This window comes from Leptinotarsa decemlineata, unplaced genomic scaffold (assembly GCF_025532065.1).
Source record: "Leptinotarsa decemlineata unplaced genomic scaffold, Ldec_3_MD MMD2_tig00078422_RagTag_RagTag, whole genome shotgun sequence".
NCBI lineage: Eukaryota > Metazoa > Arthropoda > Insecta > Coleoptera > Chrysomelidae > Leptinotarsa > Leptinotarsa decemlineata.
Window position 1 is genome coordinate 6284387 of NW_027412747.1, and position 24555 is coordinate 6308941.

At 35.2% G+C, this 24555-nt stretch overlaps 1 protein-coding gene and 1 long non-coding RNA gene across 3 annotated transcripts in view; both read left to right on the top strand.

The window, feature by feature from the left end:
* Nucleotides 1-23538, top strand: part of LOC111511476 (uncharacterized) — a 54547-nt gene extending 31009 nt beyond the window's left edge. For both annotated transcript variants that reach the window (XR_012468372.1, XR_012468371.1), the window contains one exon: nucleotides 23148-23538. This is a non-coding gene — a long non-coding RNA (uncharacterized lncRNA). The remainder of the gene's footprint in view (nucleotides 1-23147) is intronic.
* Nucleotides 3328-4793, top strand: LOC141487413 (uncharacterized). Its single transcript, XM_074186478.1, has 2 exons — nucleotides 3328-3756; nucleotides 3811-4793. The coding sequence occupies exon 2, from the start codon at nucleotides 3812-3814 to the stop codon at nucleotides 4616-4618; it is 807 nt and encodes a 268-aa protein (XP_074042579.1). The 5' UTR covers nucleotides 3328-3756; nucleotide 3811; the 3' UTR covers nucleotides 4619-4793.
* Nucleotides 23539-24555: the final 1017 nt, after the last annotated feature.

Here is a 24555-nt window from a genome sequence, read left to right on the forward strand (position 1 = left end):
ATGTCTCTTTACTTTACACAGATACCGACTCGCTCATTCTTAAAGTAAACACAGAAAATTTTTATGAATTCATAAAAACTAACATAAGTAGATTTGATACATCCAATTACAGTATAGTTAACCAATTCAATATTCCAGTAACAAGTTCAGTCTTGGGTAACTTCAAAGATGAATTTCCAAATGATCCAATCATGAGTTTTTATGGTACAGGTGCTAAAGCATATTATGTGAAATCTGTTGATGGTGAATTTAAGAAAGCCAAAGGGGTTAAACGATCGGTAATAAAGAATGAATTGACATGCGAAGATTATCAAAAAATCGTCGAACAAGGTGGTATGATATTCAGAAAGATGAATTCATTTAGAAGCGTGTTGCATGATATGTATACTGAATTGAAAAATAAAGTTGCATTATCATACCACGACGATAAACGATTTATCATTCCGAATACTACCCACACTCTTCCTTGGGGTCATAATGATATTGAATTTTATGAAAACGATCCAAATGAGAACATTCGTTGGATAAGTAATATTATTCAACAATCACAATCTCAGGAGACTCCATTGGATCAATTGATTAATTTATTATCTGCCGAGATCAATGATTGAAGTATCATTCAATATCTTCAAAACCGGAAAATTCAATATGACAAAAGTATTGTGATATTAATGTATTATGTATGTATGTATATGTATTACTGTAATGAATATAAAATGATTGAAATTTTATTTGTATTATTTCTATTTCCCTAATCGATTACTGCAATATATAGTATAATGTAAATGAAAGGAATATCAGTTTGAAAAGAATCATCGTGGGTGCACAATGTCTAAAACAATCGATAAATTTGGCAGAAAAAAAAAATGGGGTGGTAATGTCATCCGAGGTCCACCCGGCAATGGATTTAAATTAACAAAAGATGGTCATTATGACATGCAAAGAAAAATATTGAAAAATACAAGCGAACCAATTGACAAGAGTGATTGTGTAACTGTATCATACCTTGAGGGGGAAATTAACGGAACAAAGGAGGTTATACTTCTAGCCCTACAAGCTGCAATACAATCCACAATAGGCAATATTGCTCGCGATGCCCGTCAAGCATTTGACGATAAAATTGCAGAGGCTCGGATAACTTTCACTCGTAAATTTGACAAACTTACAAATGATGTAGACATAAAAATGTCTGACATAACAGCGTCTACAAATAAAAAATTTGATGCTATGTCAAACATAACAGCGACTACAATGAAAAAGTATGATGTACTGGAAGAGAGAGTTGAAGTTTTGGAGAAAAGCCATAAAGTCAGGCCATCAGGTGGAGTGGGATATCCAGGACTGAACATTGATCCAAATATTAGAATAATAGAACCAAAACCAAAAGCAACAGATGACGTATTAATTGAACCAACATGGTGAATAGTGAAGTGGAATAGCCTGCCTGGGCAGGGCCTGATTAAGTTAGGTTAGGAAAAAAAATGTGTATTTGAAAAATTAATAATGAAAGTTATCAACAAGTATTATTATATATATTTCAATGTCCCTGAAGTGGCATTAGTGATGTACTCGAATTCTGACTTGACATGTTCCCAACTGTTAAAATTTGAAAAAAAAAATTTAATTTGAAAAAAAAAAAGCAAATTTGAAAAAAATTTTTTGAAATTTGAAAATAAATTTTAAAATTAAAAAAATAATATTTTTTCACAAACCTATACCCTCTTGCCCCCCCCCCCCCCCCCACCGCCTCCTTCTTATTATTTTTTCTAGTTTTTTTCTAGTTTTGTCATTGCCAAGTTTCGAACTTGGATAGTCTGTGCGGTAGGATGATACCTTAACATCTACGCTGCCACAGGCCCACTTATACTAACAGTTTCAATTCTATTTAAATCACAAGGAATAATGGTGAGAAATAAAGAAAAAAATTTTTGGTCACACGGGGATTTGAACTCATGTCATACGTCTGCATAGGCTAGGGTCTTAACCATTACGCCACAGGCTTACATATTGGTGTTAATAACATTTATTATTCTATATAAGATATGAAAGCTTCATTTATATAAAAATTATTGATTTTTTTTTATGGGTAATCCGGGATTTGAGCCACTAATATCAATATTTTACTTTTTTATGAATTAATAAAGGTTAAAAAAAAAAAAAAAATTGATCGTCGAGATTCGGAATCTTTCTCAAGATTACAACCCGTTCTTTTCTCGAAAAATATCGATCCTGCGAAAAAACCGGGATTTGAACCACTAATATCAATATTTTACTTTTTTTTATGAATTATTAAAGGTTTATAATTAAAAAAAAAATTTTGATCGTCAAGATTCGGAATCTTTCTCAAGATTACAACCCGTTCTTTTCTCGAAAAATATCGATCCTGCGAAAAAACCGGGATTTGAACCACTAATATCAATATTTTACTTTTTTTATGAATTATTAAAGGTTTATAATTAAAAAAAAATTTTGATCGTCAAGATTCGGAATTTTTCTCAAGATTACAACCCATTCTTTTCTCGAAAAATATCGATCCTGCGAAAAAACCGGGATTTGAACCACTAATATCAATATTTTACTTTTTTTATGAATTATTAAAGGTTTATAATTAAAAAAAAATTTTGATCGTCAAGATTCGGAATTTTTCTCAAGATTACAACCCATTCTTTTCTCGAAAAATATCGATCCTGCGAAAAAATTAATGGAAACCAAATTTGTTGGAAACTGAATTCTCTACAACTTTTGTCATTACTATTTTTCGTGTAAAATTGAAAATAAGTGTAATAAATTCAATATTACATAATGAGATTACAACCCGTTCTTTTCTTGAAAAATATCAATCCTGCGAAAAAATTAATAGAGACCAAATTTGTTGGAAATTGAATTCTCTACAACTTTTGTCATTACTATTTTTCGTGTAAAATTGAAAATAAGTGTAATAAATTCAATATTACATAATGAGATTACAACCCGTTCTTTTCTTGAAAAATATCAATCCTGCGAAAAAATTAATAAAGACCAAATTTGTTGGAAATTGAATTCTCTACAACTTTTGTCATTACCATTTTTCGTGTAAAATTGAAAATAAGTGTAATAAATTTAATATTACATAATGAGATTACAACCCGTTCTTTTCTCGAAAAATATCAATCCTGCGAAAAAATTAATAGAGACCAAATTTGTTGGAAATTAAATTCTCTACAACTTTTGTCATTACTATTTTTCGTGTAAAATTGAAAATAAGTGTAATAAATTCAATATTATAATAATGAGATTCCACCACTCATTTCTCAAAAAATATCGATTCTACATACACACTGACATTAAATACCCCCATTATTGATTTTAATAATATAGATTTACAAAAAATAAAGATTTTTTTCTCCAGTCACAATTCAAGTAGATGATCAATGCCGGTTCTATGACTGAGGATGACCAATGCCGGTTCTATGACTAAAAATTTTTAATTTTATGTTTCATTAAAAAAAAAATTTAACAACACACTGTAGTCCCCGCCCACTCTCCTCCACTTTTAGCCCCGCCCCCTTCCCACCATTGCTCGCCTCACCCCACAATTGCGCATGCGCGCCCCCACCTCACTCCCACCACTCCCACTTCTGCCTACACCCTGAGGAGCACACTTCTCGGCATTCAGTACGACAAGTCTTCTCATCGAGTGCAGTCCAGCTACAGCAATCTACTACAACACCAGTCTAATACAGCAGTCTTCTACAGTCTACAACAAGCGAATTTTGAGTAAGTTATCAATGTTACTTTTTCATAACAACTAACTTTGTATTACATTTTCAGAATGGAAAACTACACGCAGGAAATCGACAACGCTGTGGCATCGATCATACCTGTGGATGTTGAGGTGGAGCGACCAGGCAGCCCTGACATGTTCGAGGGAGACGAGGTGGCGATGGTCCAAGAGGTGAAGGCTTCAACTTCGGGTGGTGTGCAGCGGCCACGCAGCCCTGTCTCATTTCAGGAAGACAGGGTTGTTAACAAAGCCAAGCGGCAATCTGCAGCTAAGGTTGGTCCTATTCAAAGGTATAGGAGTAAATGCAATAGGACTAACCCTTATGCAGGTAGTTGGTCGACCGCCAAAAGGAATCCTCCGAGACGTCCCACACCGCTCGCATTGACAGTGGAAAGACGGAGGGCATATAAGCCGGTGCCGAGGGTGCCATCTCCAGGTGAAATCCTCACCCAATTTGCATTATTAGCGATGTTGACACCCATGGAACTCACACCGGTGCCTGATCCTGCCATGGAGGTCGTGCCACCAGTGTCGAAGCCTGCCGGGGAGATCGCGCCACAAGTGCCACCAGTGCCGGAGCCTTTCGGAGAGGTTAACCCCCAGGAGATGGAAACTTTCCTACAGAGGTGTAGGGATGTTGCACTTGCTTCACGAAATAGTGAGGCCGCGTTGGCTAGCATTTCCCGGGAGGAGAATGAAATTGCTAGCCAACGGCGCGAGTTGTTAATGAGGATGGCCGAGCTAGATCGAAGGACTGCAGCTCTGAAGGAAAGGCGGAAGGCAGAGACCTCTTCGATAGAGCTCAATAATGAACTAAAAATATTTATAAAGAAATTTTTGAATAAAGGGAAATAGTTTTTAGGTCAACTAGGATAGTTTTAGGATAATTAGGTAGCATGGTAGTTTTAGGTTTGTAATTATAATTTTAGGAATAAAAAACAAAAAAAAAAAAATGAAAAAAGAAGTGAAATAAAGGGTGTACATTGTTTTGGTTTGGTACACATTGAACAATGCGATGGTTGGAGCATTTTTCTTCACTTCGTCTTTTCATTATTTTTCTTTTTTTCCATTTTCAATTCCAAGTTCTTTCATCCCCACTCCTCCCCACTCCCTTTCAAAAGTATAAAAGTAGGAATTATCTGTTGGAATATTCAGTTGATCAGCCACCTCCAACATGGAACCTGATTCAACTACTGAGCCCTATAGTGTCCCGGAGCCTCAGATGCCTTACTATGCATATATACAGGAAGGATTCGTGGACTCCACAACGGCACCTCATGACATTCCCTTCGAATTCATGAATAATGACTACAGGGTGCAGGTTCAGCATGTCACTGGGAGTGATGAAGCTGACTTATCGGACGGGGATTATCCGGATCCCTACCAATGGGATGACGAATGGGGTGACCCACCGCCTGTAGACATCACAGATGAGGATGACGACGACGACGACGATGACGCTGGCGACATCAGACTTCCACCATCCCCAATCCTTATCGAGGACAGTCCTCCGCCATCTCCTATCCTAATTGATGACGATGATGTCCTAAATTCCGACGACGATATGTAATCGTTTCCCTGTTTCTCCCACCCTTTCCTTTCCTTTCCTTTCCTTTCCTTTCCTTTCCTTCCACGGAGTACACACTTTTTTGGTTGGTGTACACGAGGCACTGCGAGGCTGGGGCAGTGTCTTCCTCCCTCCCTCTTATTAGTTTTTCATAATAATCACTTAGAATTTCTCATAATAATCGCTCAGAGTTTCATGAAGATCGTCATTTTTAATGTTTTCGAATCTCAAACACTGTTCTACATTTACACTTCACCCCCTCCGTTTTATTTCTTCCAATATAAATATAGTATCAATCCCAGTTCTACATCATTCTTCCACAATGTCGATTGCTGATTCCACCACCGAACCGATGAGTGTACCAGAGTCTTCTATGATGAGTACAGGACCCATCCAGGTACATGAAATAGATTCTACGTTTGATCATTTCAGTACAACCTTCGCAGAAATGCTGCAACGCATCTACGATCTTCCTGATGATTTCCCGGAACGTATGCAAGAGGAAGTAGATGAGTTAGACGATCTACAGGATAACGAGCTAGATGATCATGCGGACGACATAATTAGTATATCATCTGATTCAGATGAATCTGATGAATATGAGGACGACATCATCAGTATATCATCAGATACAGATGATTCAGATGATGACACCATCATGATTGTTTCTGATGATGAAGAGCGTTAGTCCATACCATTGTATGGATTAATAGGAAAAACAGCCCTTTTAAGGGCTACAATTAAAGACAATAAACAACTATTTTCAGAGCTATCATTATACTTTCAATCTGAAATAGGTTAACACTATAGTCAAAACTTATGTGAAAGTATCATCATCCAACTCTGTAGTACTCATCATTATATTCAATGATTGAGAAAATATCAACTTCGACTTTTCAGTCAAAGTAGTACTCATCATATACACAGATATTCGATGATAAACCAAATCCTAACTTCGACTTTTTAGTCAAAGTAGTCATTTATCACATAATCTGTGAATTCTACTACTACCGTTTGTGTGAATAATGTAGCCCTGAAAAGGGCTGTTGTTTGTTTTTTGACCAGTAGGTCCACGGTTATTGTGCCACAGGTTGGACATTATTACATATAATACATGTAGATACTCGGGTGAAGTTTGTTAGTGGCCTCTCGCAAGCTTCACACCAATTTTGTCCCATTTCCATAATTGAGACAGTGTTGTGGGTGTTGACATGGGCATACCACCCTCCATTATTGTTTCTATACGAATAAAACCGAAAGCAGCACCAGCATAGTTTTTTGTTCTCTCCATCTATTGTGCTGATCAATACGTATGCATCCATTGCACAATACAAATCCAAGGGATCTTCCAATGTCTCACTGACATTGAGCGTTCGCATACCGATCCTCAAAGCACCATCGCCTTCAGTTGTGTCAGCTTCTATCCCTTCATCATCTCCTTCTTCATCCATGACCCTCTCAAACTCCATCACGTCATCATCTTCGTTGCTTTGGTTGGCCTCGTTTTCAACTTCGTCTATCTCATCTTCATCGACTTCAACATCTGCTTCAACTATCACTTCCTCTAGCGGAACATTGACATCATCATCATCTGATTCGTCTATCCAATTGTTTTCATCAACAGCAGATATTCTATTTAATGCAGCATTTATTTTTGCAGAATTCATCTTGTTGTTGTTTGCTCACAGTTGTAGAGAGTGAATGAATGAACTTCAGGATCGCAAGTCGACTTATACGATTGAATAGGAAACGGAAGTGGTACGACTCCCACCTATCACTTGACTCGTTTTAAGTGGGAGAGAAGGATATGGCATCTCTAGTCGATGAAAGAGTGGGCTAGTTGACGAAAGAGCGCATGCGCTAGTTTATTTTCTTCTATAAAAGGTGAAGTATCAGTAACATCATCACCTTTCCTATCCACATTCTATTGCTATCACATATCATTCCTCCAAACCTAAATAATCATTATCATGAGCTCCATGCCACTATTGATTGCTGAAGATGGTTCACCACTTGTTGATATCGATCACACTAATTTTGAAAATATTCCAGTATTACATTTACAGTCTCAAGACTCGATAAGTGATTTTGATATTAGCGACTTCGTTAACTTCGCAGATGTGCCGGAACCAATTCAACAAATTATCGTTGAAACTCCAATCATTTCACAATCATCATCATCCAAACACCCTTCATCTACCCCCCTCTTGGTGTTGATAAAAAATCCAGAACTATCAAAAGGAAGGTTAATAATGCATCTTCATCGATTGTCACTGAGTTGAAAGAAAAAAAACAATCGAAAAGTGGTTTGCAGGAGAAAAAGCCCACAACGAAAAGTGACAGATCGAAGAGGAAGACAAAATGTGAACCCAAAGAAATGAAGGGTGATTTGATGACTGAATCGCTATCTTCTTTCACTCCATTACTTCGGTTTGGAGATATGAAAAAGAAAGCGAAATGCCGTCTTGTAAAGGCGCAAAAGGCTATTGCTGAACATGAAAAGAGTGAGCAAGCTATTAGTGTCAATAAGGACACTCTTCAAGCATTAGATGCTAAGATTGCATTAGCGAAAATTGAATTGGCTAACATGAGCAAAGAAGCAGATGAACTACGTTCAAAAATCATGAAAGATGACAAATTCAATCAACGTTCGAGAATGCAAGCACAGGCAGAGCTTGAGGAGTCGACTCGACTTTATGAGACGGCATTATCAGTGAGAGATAATTGGCGAAAAGAGTTGGAGAAAGCATTTCAAAGTGACAGCGATTAGTTTTGGGAATGGTATTGTGTTCTCAATATTGTGAGTTGAAAAAAATTTTAAGCGGGAATGGAGTATACAATTAATTTGGTTTGGTATACACAGAACATTGCGAATGGTTGGGGCAATGTTTACCGCTGCAATATTTTTTCAATTCACTTACATATAATTGAAATGAAAACAATAATGAACTTTAACATTACTTTATTCATAAATACATTATTAGATACATTTAAAGCATATTTGATTCATCAATCCAAGAATTCTGTTCACTAGGAAGTCCTAACCACTTTACATATACTTTATTTTTCCTTTTCTTCAGCACTTTCTCGATCAGATATACATCAGGATTTTCGGTTCGCAATAACTCTTCTTCGTAAAAACATCCTCTAATAGGTTGTTCATTCATATCTTCAAGATTATAGGTTGTGGGAAAAGTTTTATTGATTTTAACAATCTTGAAGAGTTCCGTGGTAAAGTTCGCAGTGTAAGACTTTTCAAAAATATTTTTGTATTTGCTTATTCGTACAATATCATTCAATCGGAATTTGGGTTTACTTTGTTTTTTTCCAACTCCATTGATACCTTTGAATATCAATCTTGTTGATGGATCAACATTAATGGGTGCCATACCTATTGTACGATGAACTTTATTGTTATATCTACTAGTTATAGTTGGAAGAATATCAAGCCATTTGTGGTGACCTCTCATCGAAAATTCCTTATAGAGCCACCCCTTTATTGTACGAATCACTCTTTCTGCTATAGCTGCCTTCTTTGTGCTAAATGTTGAATAATGATTGATATTATTTTCTCGCATGAGAGATGAGAAGCTTTTATTGAAAAATTCTTTCCCTTGATCGCTTTGTATGTGTTTGGGGGAGTATTTGGCTTCTTTCAGTACATGTTTCATTGCATTAGTTACTGTACTACCTGTTTTATCTTTAACTGCTACAGTCCACAGATATTTGGAGTAACAATCTATCACTACAAGTATATATCGGTATCCTTCATTACTTTTTGCATAAGGTTGCAGTTCAGCTAAATCTATTTGCCATAGATCTGCAAAACCTTTGATGGTGGTTATTCTTCTACGAAAATTACGTCTTGCAGGTTTATGTAATTCATTAACAACTTGTCGTTTGACATCACTTATTTCATTAGTCATTCTATTTCAATATGATTAAAGAGAAAATGTGATAATGTTACTGCATTGAATGATGATGTGACAGTGATCATTACATGTGAATATGTTAATATATTATACCTTCTTCACGTAATTCTTCAATTATTGAAATTATTTCATTGTCATGTCCTGTATGACCAGCTGACTTTGAAGCTACCAATAATCGTAGGCGAGCAACTAACTCTTTCGGTGAATTCCAGTACACATAATTCACAGGTTTAGAATTATATATTTTCTCCATTTTCACTCGTTTGAGTGCTCCACCAATTTTACTTCTACTTCTTATTGGATATTGTCGTGAGTCTAATAGAGGTTTGATAACTTCACGAAATTTTTTAGAATTTGTATTTTTAAAACCATTCTTCTGATGATATTGTTTATATGGAGCATTCGTTATTTTCAATATTTTGGAATATACTTGACGAGTTTCTTTATTATCAACATCTCGTGGATTCTTCAAAAAGATCATATCATACAATTCTGGACTACCTGCGCATTCATATTTTTTCACTTTATTAGCATCCCAAAATGAAATGTTTCCATCTTTGAAATATACCACTAGACTTCCCATTTTCAGCTTTTGTGTAATAGGATCCATACGTACGCCAAATGTTCCATCATATGCTGGATTTCTAGATTTTACATTATTCAAATGTTTCATCAAAACATCTTCACCACTTTCATTCATATCAGGTGAGGTGTCAGGATCCGAGGAATCGATGTGGGACGATGATGGTGTTTCGAATAGAGTTGTTCTCATATCGTCTTGAAGTGTGCTCGTGTCACTATTCACAGATGATACACTAGCAAAAGATTGTTTTCTTCCTATTGGAGTACTCATGGGATAATTTGAAGTAGATTGAACAGTTCCATGATTTGGTGATAACACTGGTGATTTAGAAGTAGCGTTTGATGATAAAACATTCAATGGTTTCATTATGGGCTCATACAATCTTTCAAGTGTCGTACGATTTTCAATATTATCATTCTTGATAGAGTTGAATTTCTGCCTGACAGCTTCTGTTGTCTCTACTAGTTGACGTTTCAAATTCATTTCATTGTTTTTATTTTCAGAATCTTTTTTTGTATTCATAATGCCCTTTTTTAAATTATAGCCTAATTCGCTGATGAAGTGACCTCTACAATATTCAGTGATCGAATAAGTGTAAAAACAAGATCATGGGTATATAAAACTATCGAATCCTTTGCGATATCTACCTTCATCTATTTTTCTATCCTTATCAATGACTAGAAATCCATATTGGTCCTCCCAGCATTTAACACACATCAATTGGAATTGTTTGAATGTTACATCGGGTGAAACATGATCTGAATAAATGTGATGTAAATTCGTCTCATCTTGTTTGAACATTAAAATGAAATTGATATTGTCACGCACTAACTGTTTGGGTACCCGTGAATATGTCTGTGCTAGATAAAAACAATCAACATCCTTATGACGTCCCATACAGAAATATGATCTAATAATATCTTGCTTTTCACATATCACATCATCGAAAATGAAAACAGAATTAGGTTTAGCGTCGGAGGGTTCCACTATTTCTGCATTATTGCTGAATGTATAGAAACCTAATCCTTTTATAGGTTCCAAAACACTTCGCAAGTACTGATATTTAGGTTGATTGAGTGATTTCGAATAGAGATACACATTTCTAAATCTCAGTCCTTGTGGATGTGTTAATAGTGATATCATTGCATTCGTCTTTCCACAATTTGAAGGTCCTATAATGAGTCCTCGAACTGATGATGGAAGTAGTGGACCATGTCTGAATACCTTTTGTCCATTCAATCCACACCCAAATTTCTCATCTAGATTATCTACAGCAAACTTTTCTTTCTGTTTTACAATGCGCATCGTGCCGTGGTTGGAGACTATATAAATGTTATTAGCTTATTCATTTCAATGTGTACCATCAAACGATACGGACGTATTGAAAGTGATCGTAAAATTAAAAGAGGTTGTGGTTTTGTTAATGATTTAATAAACAAACTTCCTTTCGAATTACATCTACCCGGAGGTTATCAATACTGTGGACCAGGTACAAAATTGAAACAACGTTTAGCTCGTAACGATCCTGGAATCAATAAATTAGATATTGAATGCAAAAAACACGATATTCAATATTCTAAGCATCCATCCGATCTTGCAGCAAGACATTTAGCCGACAAAGAACTTGAATACAGCGCTTGGGATAGGGTTAAATCGAAGGACGCGAGTATTGGGGAAAGAGCAGCTGCATTACTTGTCACCAACATTATGAAAGCGAAAAGACATATGGGCATGGGTTGTAGTACCAATAAGAAAAAATGTAAGAGGAAACAAACGAAGAAAAATAAAATTAAAAAAGCTGCATTTGGTGCTGGGATAGTCCATAAAGTGCGAAATGTATTGAAGAAAGCTGGTGGGAATCAATTTGTGACGAATAATAGCAAAAAAGCTATTACTGTGGCATTGCAGGCGGCACGTAAATACCTTAAAGCTGCCGGTGGAAAGAAGAAAATCCGCACACCACGCATAATTCCTGTTCCCAAGATCGGTGGACTTTTACCATTGATACCAATTTTTGCTGGACTATCCGCACTAGGAAGTTTGGCGGGAGCCGCTGCTGGTATTACCAAGGCCGTGAATTCGGCAAAAGCCAGCAGAGCGGCTTTAATGGAAGCCAATCGTCACAATAAAACCATGGAGGCTGTAGCATTAGGCAAACGCGGAAGTGGAATATATCTCAAACCATACCGTAAAGGTTTAGGACTATATTTAAAACCATACAAAGCCACAAACAAAACAAAAAACTAATTGAACCCCTACCTCAGAGGCCTCTTACTGATCACGATCTCAGTTATTATGCACAAAAAATGAAAATTCCACATTTTCGTGGTGTTTTTATGCGTGATAGATTACCATCTTCAGGTCCAAAACAAAACGAGACAGCTATTGTTAATTTAGATGGAATAAGTGGACCAGGAACACATTGGGTGGCATATAAAAAATGTGGGAAAGAAGTCACATATTTCGATAGTTTTGGAGATCTACCCCCACCATTGGAATTGACTCGATTCTTTCGAAAATGTTCGAATGTAAAAATCAAATATAACTATGATCGACAACAGAAATTTAATACAGTTCTCTGTGGTCACTTGTGCTTGCAGTTTCTCTCTAAATAATTTTCCAAATAAAAATGGATTCAACACCAAAACTGGATCGGGAGGCTATCAAGGGAATGGGGTTTTCACTTAGAATGTTTTCAAAATATGGTACCTTGAAAAAAATGGATAAAGTGATGCTTGCAAATATGCCTAAGGAAGTGATACTTGCATGTGTTGCACATGAGATTGCATATGTTTGGGAAAAGTTGCCTAAGCATCTGCAAGATGACATCGATATAATGAAACATAGATATTGTTATGAGCACCACCACCACGATCAAAATTCAGAATCGGATGTTAATGACGGTCCTATACCTCGTAAATCTATGTGTTGTATTTGTAATATAGAGGATGTGAATATTGGTATCAATAAAAATGATACTTATTACAATACAACACCTTCCAAAAAGTGTAAATTGTCTCAAATGTGCTGTTGCTGTGTACAATAATAAATTGAAATGTGTTTCAAAATATTCATCAGTCATGTCACGAAAGTTCGAGCTACAAGCTGTCGGGACAAGTGTCTTGAGTGCGGATTTTTTTCCACCAATTGAATTGGATAGGAACAGTCGTTATGGATTAGGACTTTTGGGATTCTATGGGTGCAATACAATCAATAATATAACTGAAGCTAATAACTTAGTTAGTTTTAGAATCAGTAATGACAAGTCATCGATACCCCAAAAGTTGACAATTGAAATTCCATGTGGTGCTTATGAAATAGAAGAGATCAATGCCGTCATACAGAAACATATCATGTTCAGATTGTTTCATGATAAAAAACCAAATGATGTCGTTGCAGATGATATTTTCTATCTACACGCCAATAATAATACATTCAAATGTGAAATGCGATCCAAATATGAAATTGATCTGACACATCCAAATTCAATAGCAGAAATGATGGGGTTCGCTCATGAAATATTTCCACCAAATCAGATACATGAATCATCATTACCAATAAACATTACAACTGTGAGACTTATCCGCTTAGATTGCAATATAATATCTGGTTCATATATAAATGGTGAAGAATCCCACATTCTTTTCTCATTCGATATTGATGTTGAACCTGGCTACAATCTCACTAAAGAACCACACAGTATTATATATATGCCTGTCAGTCCAGAAGGTCGTCAATTGATTCACAACATTACAGTGCGTATTTTGGATGAAAAAAATAACCTTATCGATTTTGGAAGTGAAGAAGAGATTTTCATTATTTTGGAATTGAAGAAAATCGAATAACTGTTGTTATGGGTTTCATTTATAATAGACAAAATCGCATTGAACAATCCCAAACGAGTTGCACTATCAAAAAGAAAGGTGTGCATAAAAAGAAGCTCATTCCACAAGTGTATGCTAAACAGTTAGCACATAACGCTCTGTCTGTGAGTGATCTTAAATTTTTGAAATCGATTGGATTGAAAGTGAGAAAATAACAATGGTGCTCGAAACAAACAATGAAAAGTTGAATATATTCAATGAACCAGTGCTCGATCATTCTCTCATAAGTTTACATGAGCACACATATAAGCCCTATGGATCACCGCTATTCAGGAATTCGGATGAAATCAGAATTGCAATCAATAATCAAGATGTTATACTAGATATTGCCGAGAGCTTCATTTACATAGAAGGTAAATTCACCCCCAAAGATGTAGCGAAAACATGCTATCTCTCGAATAATGCAATTGCATTTCTCTTTGACGAAATTCGTTATGAAATGGGTGGTGAACAAGTGGCTGTTGTTAGAAAACCTGGGATAACATCTACAATGAAAACCATGATATCATTTGGACAATCTCATGCTAACACATTATTGACATCTGGTTGGGGACTTTCACAATTGAAGCAAGATATCTTGGATACAAACAGTCATGTTTTTAGTGGAAAACTACCACTGAAATATTTGATGGGTTTTGCTGAAGATTACAACAAAAGTATCTTGAATGCCAAACAGGAATTGATTTTGATTATCGCTCGATCATTCAAAAACTCATATATAGGTGAGGTTGATGCTGATTTGGAAATAAATAAAATCGAATGGAAAATAAGACATATTGTACCAGATGATAAACACAAGCTCAAACTTTTGAGTAGAATAAACAAAAGCGGTCTGAATGCCAAAATCAAGTTGGCGTATCGTATGTGGGACCTCTATGAACTACCATCATTACGTGGGACTTCTTCAGACATATGGGCCATCAAAACAACTAACGCATTGGAAACTCCTCGTTTTGTCATCATCGCATTCCAAAGTACTACCACATCTGAAGATAGAACACAGGATATTACAAAATTCACAACTGCTGATATCAATAGTATTCGAGTATACTTGAATTCTGAAGTTTATCCATATGAGCGTTGGAATTTGAATTTCGATAAAAAACTTGATGCTCCTGCTTATTATGCTTTTGAGAGTTTCCAGCGAAGTTATTATGATAAAGATATGAGTGAACCTCTGATGGACATTGGACAATTTAGAGAGAATCCACTATTCGTCATCGATTGTTCTCATCAACCGAATGCAACAAAATCATCAACTATTGATATAAAGATTGAGTTTGAGACGAGGAAGACCAAGTTTCCAGACAACACTAAAGTATATGCATTAATTTTGCATGATACAGTTTTAACATACAATGCATTGGATGGTTCAGTTCATAGCAGATATTGACACTTTTTTTTTCACTCTATCATGTACTGTTTCATGATCTTTTTTTTTATTTGTAACTGACTTATATCATGTATTGTATTTTATATCATATTTATTGTTTTGTAATCATTTTCTATTGTATTTCATGAGATTTAAATAAATAAAACATGAAAATAATACAAAGTTTTTTATTTGACATTATTTATGATTTACAGGAACATACAGACTATCTAAAATAACTTCTTCCTCATAATCATCATTTTCGCGACCATCTTCAATTTCCTCTCGATTTTCATCATTCAATTCAAAGTGATGAATAATCCATTCTGGCAAGTATGGTTGGAGGCTATACAGGAATCTTCTTAGGTTCAGTTCAATCATAACATCACAAAGTTGCCACAATTCCAATTCATTATCCAAAAATTTGTTACAAACTTCTGCACCACTCCAATAGTTCTCAGCATCACGAAGGCATAATTCGATTTGTTTTTCATCATAGCATACACTCATATCATAATTGCTTGCATGTTCGGCTCCATCACCCAACACCTTCAATTTAGACGACAAATGTTGAACCGATGATTTGAGATCTACAACATCGACCCAATCTTGACTTGCGTACTGCATCCACATCTTTAAATGGTGGAACTGAAATTGAATAAAAAAAAACAATAAGCAACCTCCAATTTTTCAGTGATATAATACTCACATTCCCATTTTACTTGTAGTTACAAAGTGAGTGTATTCAACTAAGTTAGTAATGTTTATATTTCCATATAATTATTATCATCTAATATATGAATATTATAAAACAATAAGAAATTCATTATAATTACTATTATTATTCAATCATATTGAATTTGACTAGAGTTAGCGTTTTCACACCAAAAAAACTTCGTAAGCTATGACCTAAAGAAATTCACTATAAATTATTACTATTATTATTCAATTATATTGAATTTGACTAGAGATCGCGTTTTCATGCCAGCAAAACTTTGTTGGCTCTGTCCTAAATACATCATCGTATATTTACCACCTGATGAGTTGATACAAGATATATCGTCATCACTGAATTGCAACGAAATACGTTTTGGTAGCCATGTTTTAAATAATTTATCATTGCTCACATCTTGCAAAGTTAATAAAATTGATTTACCAAATCGTGTAGAATAAGTTGACATATTTTTAATTATGAACACTTCATCAATTGGCAATGATGATAAGGCCTTTTGCTCTACTATTTCAACCTCCTGTACAATCAAATTATTAATTTTATTCAAGTCTACTTTTGAAACGGACATGATGAAAATATATATGAAAATATAAACAATTTCCAACAGACAAATACACTCACCGTCTTCCTTCTATTACGAACTGAATAACACTCTACCAATTGCTAACTGCTGCAGATATATTCGTTTACTGATTTCATAGTGTGCCAGGCATTTCTTTTATATAAAACAGTGTGAGTCACCCCCACCATGAAACCGTGAAAGATTCACATTGCTAGTTGCTATCCACTAGAGATGCCTGACGTCACAGCCAAGCCCATCTCCCAACTTGATGCGATAACAGTTGCCGGTACGAGCAAGCAATGGTCGTTGCGGTCTCGGAGAGGGTAGACGCTAGGCAGATGGTCCTCGGCTGCCGTTGTGTCACCATCGATAGCGGGGCTAGAGCGAACCTTCATCGCTTCGGGAGAGGTGAGGGCAGACCGATGAATACGCATTACTCTGCCACACGTCGTGGAGTGAACATGTCGCTCTCTAGCCGTTGAACGGTTATTGCTGTGACGTCACTCCACTACTAACTTGGTGCCCTAACACCGATGGAGCATTTATTACTTGGAGGATCTTCGAAGTATGCAGACGTATGTTTGTACATAGACAAACAAGCACATGATGAAACCCTGTACCGTGCATTCTCCTACACACACACACACACACACACATAAACACACAAAATCTCATATGAAAAAAAAATCTGAACGATCCATGCACCAGACACTTCAAGGTCACAACGCCTTGACTTCACTGCACAACAAAAAAAGCAAATAACACGTCATATTGGTGGGGGGAGGATTAGAACCGGGAAAAAAATTCTGAACGATCCATACACCACACCCTTCAAGGTCACATCACCTTGACTTCACCAAACAACAACCAATAAAAAAAGCAATTAATACGTCATAGTGGTGGGGGGAGGCCGAGAATCAGCTGTAAACAACTACTCATCTATGATTTGAAAAAAAATAATATTGAAATATTCATAGAAATATTCTCAGAAGCAGCCAACAAATCTTCTACCAGTGCGTCAAAGAAAACCCAAAAAGTTTCCAAAAAAGAAAACAAAAAAAGCAAAATTCTTCTTCAGATGAAAATGAAGTTGAGATGATATTAGAGTCTGATGGCAAAGCGAAACATTTTCCCATCTGGAAGAAATATCACAGGAAGTAGCAGGCATACCTGTTCACAATTCTAATGATGAAGATACACCACTTGAGTTGAAGCCCGAAGACTTTGCTATTGATAAGTTTGTAGTTGTTACATATACCGGACAGAAATACCCTGGCAAAATTGTTAGATCATCTGAAGATGGACCTATAGTTGAATGCATGGAAAAATGACTCAAGTTTTGGCGCTGGCCAGAAAAACAAGATTGCCTGACTTACGACTGGGTGGATGTTTGTTAGAAGATCAATCCTCCAAAAATAGTTTCAAAGAGAAACCAGTTCCATGTGCCAAAACTGGACAACTAGTATGTATGATGTAAACTGATTTCTTTTTTTATACAATAACTTTTTTTTTCACTAAAATGAATTCCGTTCTATTCATTTCCATTCCTCATCATTTCATGGATGTTTTTAAAGTGAAAGCAGGTGAAACAACAAACTAATATGTCTGGTGGTAATTTTATCTTGTCTAACTTTAGCCCAACCAACACTAAACATAGGTTTCATATGGTTTTAAAGTATGGGACAGAGTTTCCCCAATTCAGGGCAACTTTGGCCCAAACATTTGAAAAATTTTAATATTGTAAAATGATTGAGAGGTTTTAATGGTTTTTATGGTTTTAATTTATTGATATAAAGGTTGCTTACACAGTAAGATACATAGAAAATAAATAAAACATAATAATCAATGTCATAAGATATGGAGCTGATAAAACCATAACAAAACTTTAGATTTGGGCCAATCTCACCCCAGCTGACGGTACAATAAATGGAAATTGTAAAAAACCGTGGAAACTTATAAATGAAATTAACTGGAAAAAAACATATTGATGAAAACAAAAGTCGGTAATATAACGTTCAAAAATCAAAACGAAAAACCAATCTCTGATAAAAAAAGATAATCCTAATAATTTTAACAATTACTCCACTGATATGTGAACTGAAATGGCAAAAAACATTGAAAAAACTGAAAACTTACCTGATCATTTCCTCAAAAACACCATGCAACAAGAATCCATGTTTCTGAAACCAGTAACACAAAATGAGCTGATTGAAATTATATTCAAGCTAAAAACCAACTGTTCATCTGGTCCTGATGGCATTTCCTGGAAACTCATAAAGAATATTCATTTATTTGTTATATTTCCATTAACTCATATGATGAATTTCATCTATAAAAATGGTAAACTACCACATCAATTTAAAGAGTCAATGGTTACCCACATATATAAAACAGGTAAGCGTGATGACATTGGAAACTATAGACCAATATCAGTATCAATATCAGTATCAGTATCAATAATTTTGCTAAAATATTTGAACAATTCTTAAAAAGTAGACTTGTAAATTACCTCAATGGAAAAAATACTAACAGACAGACAGTTTGGTTTCATTAGCAACTCCAATACCGAAAAAGCAGTACTAGATTTTGTACAAAAAATAATTGGAGCATTGGATAGATCAGAAAAATGTTAAGCTATATTTGTAGACCTAGCTAAGGCATTCAACACCGTTGATCATGACATGCTATTAAAAAAATTACATGGGTATGGTATACGTGGCCCAACATACAATATTTTGGGAGACTATCTATCACATAGGACACAAAAGGTCAAAGTTGATAATAGCCTGAGTAAAGCAATGAAAGATAAAACAGGAGTACCACAGGGAACAGTTTTAGGTCCCATACTATTGCTTGTTTACATTAATAGTATCTGTTCCATCAACAATTTTGGGGGTCATCTCATATCATATGCATACGATACAGCACTCATATTCATAGGTAGTAATTGGAAGGAGGCATTTGAAAAATCAGAAAAGGGACTGAAAGATATCCAGATATGGCTTGATCACAACCTTCTTAGTATACATGGTATACTACACAGAGTACATGTACATGTATACACAGGTATACATGACAGAGACTGTACTAATACAACAAATGTCAATTGTGCTGTTATAGATTCGTTACTAGCTCTTCCATAAACATATCTACATTTAATAAAAGTCACACACAGAGATGTATTTTCTATCACGGTCCAAAATTATTCAATCTTCTGCCAGTTAACATAGGTATACATGACAGAGACTGTACTAATACAACAAATGGCAATTGTGCTGATATAGATTCGTTACTAGCTCTTCCATAAACATATCTACATTTAATAAAAGTCACACACAGAGATGTATTTTCTATCACGGTCCAAAATTATTCAATCTTCTGCCAGTTAACATAAGAAACAATTTCAACCTCAATACATTCAAATACATACATACAATGTCTACTTCGAAAGAGTTTTGAACTGAATACAATTTTTCGCCACAAAAAAATACTTATTTTTCTCTTATTGACTTTGCGAGGAGGAATAACTTTCCAAATCAATGAATAAATAATTTAAATGAAAACAAAAGTCAATATTCTTTTAAACAATTGAGTTTTTATGTGAAAATTATGATTTTCTAGGACTAGTTCGTGTTTTGATGTCAAAAACAAAAAAATACTTCAACAATTACGGAAGATACAAGGGTGTTTCCATGAGAAGTGAGACAAATTCAGTTTTTCAGGTGTGGAAGATTTTCAGGAAAGTGTATTCGTAGTAAGTTGGTAGCCCTAATCACGAATCTGAGGGAATTTTGAGCCTATTTTGCCCTCTAATATGTGATATGTGCATTTCGAGCATTTCCATCAGTCCTGTATATGTAAATATATATACAGTAAAATGAATCAATGGGTCTCTCAGTCAAAAAATCAAAAATGAAAACTTTACTTTGTCAAGCTTTCGCTTCTGATGGGAAGCTTCTTCAGTAAAAAACAATTAATTGAACATATAAATCGACGAAAGGAAGTTAAACATTAATGAATTTACAATTACCCTGTTGAATTTTGATCAATAAATAGAGGTCCAACAATATATTTTCCCAATTATCCTGCCCAAAAGTTAATTTTTTCTGGATCTCAGGTATGTGTATCCCGGAAAAGGTGAGGATTGGTGTCACTCCAATTTTGTCAGTGAACATTGCCGTTTGAAAAAAATGTACATTCCTCACTGAAACAAATATTGTGGAGAAAGGTAGGATACCTTGCAATGGTCTCTGTCATGGTTTCGCAGAATTCTGTTCTTCGATCAGGGTCATCTTCAGTTAATTGGTGTACCATTTTAAATTTGTATAAATGATACTTATTCCTCTTCACAACTCTCCACACAGAAGAAAGATACACCTCACAAACATTAGCACTTGCTGTCCTTCCGGAATGGACGGATGACCTGGGGGCTTTTTGTTATATACACTAACGGAAGTTGTGAAGTACCCTCAAATATTTTCTACGATTCCAATGGACGAGAATTGACCATTTTAGAGATTGTTGACGTGATACCTTTCTACTAGTAAAACCGAAAACTAAATGAAAATATTTTAACTGAACAATGATGTTCATTGTCGTACTGACATTTTTTGTCATTTTTGTAAACAAAAAATAATTTAACGAACCTTATCGGGTTGTTGGAATTGCCATATGGCAGATAAAAAGGAATATTTATAGAAACATCGATATGTCTTCACGATGTTTGTTTTCAGGAATAAATTATTAAATATTCCGTCATTTTGTAGTAGGTGGATATATTGACTTCATATTCTAGGATTGTGAAGTATTCGTAAGGATCTTCAAAATGATGTGTCACAAGACCCCACTTTCCATTTATTTATTTTTTCTTCAAATGGCGCCCAGTCGTCATCTTGAAAGTTTCATATATATAATTATTATTCCGGACAGGTACAAATAGGTTGTTGTGAAAAACACCTTACCCCTTGCCTCTCTTGTAACCCAGCTTATCCCTGTGTAACATCTTCGAATTGGAAGATTCGTCGCAAGTTATTTTTCACTATGAAAAGCCGAAATCAATTTCATATGGTCGATACGACCAACCGATAGACCGATTTCGAGGTACTTGCCCAATCATCAGTACTGGGCATAGTCTATTCAGAACATATCAAGCAAATATAATTCCAGCTAGTCATGAAACCTGTCTCCAGTTGATTCAGTGAAGTGTCAACTGCGTCACCTGGAAACAAAGCCAGGGAACAACTCCAGAAGCACATACTCCGGGGTGGGGGTCGGAATAATTATTATCATTCCGGAGAGCTGCATATGATATGCTCTCATGTAGACCTACAAGTTTGTAGGTACGTGTGGCAGATACCCGACAGAAAAACAACAATTAACCCAGCTGCCGCGCAGAAAGTTGAAGTGAAACCATCAGGCATCTGTGCAACGTCTTAGATTTGGAAGATTCGTTGCAAGTTATTTCACATTACGAAAAGCAGAAATTAATTTCATTTGGTCGATACGACCAACCAATAGACCAGTTTCGAGGTGATTGCCCCATCATCAGTACCGGGCATGGTCTCTTCAGAACGGTGTGAATCGTCTGAGTCTGACGACCAAACAAATATAATTCCAGCTAGTCATGGAATATCTCTGTAGTTGATTGAGTGGGATATTCTCTGCGCCACCTGCAGATTAAACCAAGGAACAATTCCACAAACACATACTCGCAGGTGGGAGTCGGAACAATGATTAATATTCCGGAGAGGTGCATATAACACGCTCTGGTAGTTGGGGGCAATTTTTTTTCATTTTTGTCATCATTACATCTTCATGTTAGTGTACTGAGATTATTGAATATAATTTTTATATGATACATAATTGTTCAATTTTTTTCCACTTTCAGGAATAGATAGTTTTCACGTCAGAAATACTATTGACTGAAGTAAAATATATATAAGGACATATATCCCAGACAGGTGTTGATTCAAAGTTCATCGTGTTATAATAATATTAATTATTGTTTCGTAAAGTAAAGGATGCACCATAATAAATCAATGTCATACTGAAATAATCAAATATCCACAAGATGGACATTTACTCTAGACAATACATCATGTTCGTTTTGGTTTACCTGTTTAGGAATCTGTTTGAAATATGTTTTTTCGTTAACCAGCTGTTGCTTCCTTAGGAAAGACAATCCTTAAAAGTTTAAACTTGTGATTGCTGAGGATTAAAGAGAGCTTACCTTTTAATGTATGATTCATAAAACGTGTTGGACGACAGGTAGGAAAAATCGTTCATCTGGCCTGGCGGCTTGAACAACCGTTTCACCTGACGGTCGATTAAATGAGTGGAACTGACCAGTCACGTCAACCCAATCGGTTATCGTCTTAATATATGATTCGTACAATGGTGTAAAATGTGTCAGTGTTATTTTTCGAAAAATGAAGACCCATATGAGCACTAATGAGAGTCAGCTGATATGAAATATTTTTTGTCATGTAGGTGTAAAAAATCACGAAATATCATATTTAGATCCAAAATTGTCTCAGAACTCTGAAAATTTTGAATTCTAGAGGGTATTCCATTCAAAATTGCAAGACCGGAACCATTCTGGGAAGTGACGTGGAAAAATATGTAAAAACTCCCCCCTTTATATAACATTTACCTAAACCAACTCTCAATTTGAGACAACTGATATTGACATCCAGTATCCTAGTTTTCGTTATGCCATTAATTATATAGTAAAGATGTTTCATTGTTTCAGTTTGGTTTTTTCTACGCGATAATCTGTTGCGACGAAACCATGAGAGAGGGGAGAAGGTTATTGAGAACTTGTTTTCTTCGGAAAGGAAAAATTATCTCCAGAAGATGCAGGGAGGAGCTCGTTCTATTTACGGAATACCTCAAAGACTATCCTGTGGTTTTGAGTGCTGGCAACTTCTTCGAGTTGACGAGGAACAATTTACTTCATCATTTAGGCGTGATGGCAACATATTAAATTATATTTACCCAGTTGAGAAATTTCCATTTTTAGTGGGTTTACTTCACATATACGTGTGAAGCCACTCTACGGTGGCTCACTCCTATAATTTTTTCATCATTGGAGATAGAAAAACGAAATTTGTGGGTTGTGTATTATAGTTCAATTTACATTGTTTGATATATTTATTTCCTTTGCCGCACTTCCGGTTTGACCAGGAATGACCCAAATTTTCGATTTTAAAATGGGACATTCTATATATTTTTACGTATTTCGATCGAGAATGACATTCTAAATTCAACAATACTCCACTTGTCAATATTTGACAAATGAAATAATTTTCATTCCAATTTTTATTTTTTGATCTAGAATGCCATGGATCGTGCACAGTCATTTTAAGAATTATTTCATAGTCGCAAATATGAATTTTTCCAGTTTACTTGATTTTTTCAAATGGAAAAAGGGTGGCTTGTTGGCTTTTTGTGAAAGATCATTTTCTTACGAACAATTTGATGCCACACACTGTTACTTTATTTTCTCTATTTTTCTGAATAATTGCAAGAAAGTCGCAAACTAGTCCACTAAGGTTATACATTTTCAAAATAGCCTCCTCCTTATAATAATAATAATAATATCGTTTATTATGCATAAAAATATATTTATACATAAAAGGAAAAGGGTTAGCGAAAGGCTATCTTCCACCTCTCCCAAAAATCATACAGTGAGATTAAAAAAATAATTATAAACATACTTACTATCATAACAATAATAGAAAAGAGAAGAAATAATACATCAATTAGTTGCTAATAACGTTTAATATTCTTAACATTATTTTGGTCAATTTAACAATTTCATTGCACTTACTATACATTGAATTTAATATTTTTTTAAATCAGCACTGAGTAGTAAGCATCTGTGATTTTATTCCTTTCTCAAATTGATGAATATTATGATTTGAAAGGGGTAAAATTTCATTCAGATAAGAAGGGGCTATATAAGAAAAACATCCTTGAAATTTGGAAGTACGGTGCCTAGGTATGTTGAATGAGTTAATTCTCAAATTGACCATATGTATGTCAGAATGCCTGCTTAATAAATTATATACATAACTAGGTGTTTTAGTTTGGAGCAACTTAAACAAAATTTTTTTTAAAAATATTGGACCTTGTACCTCACATTCAGCTCATCCTTC

What these genes read in the sequence shown, in the direction of transcription:
- LOC141487413 (XM_074186478.1), top strand. Translation starts at nt 3,812, where the DNA reads ATGGAAAACTACACGCAGGAAATCGACAACGCTGTGGCATCGATCATA.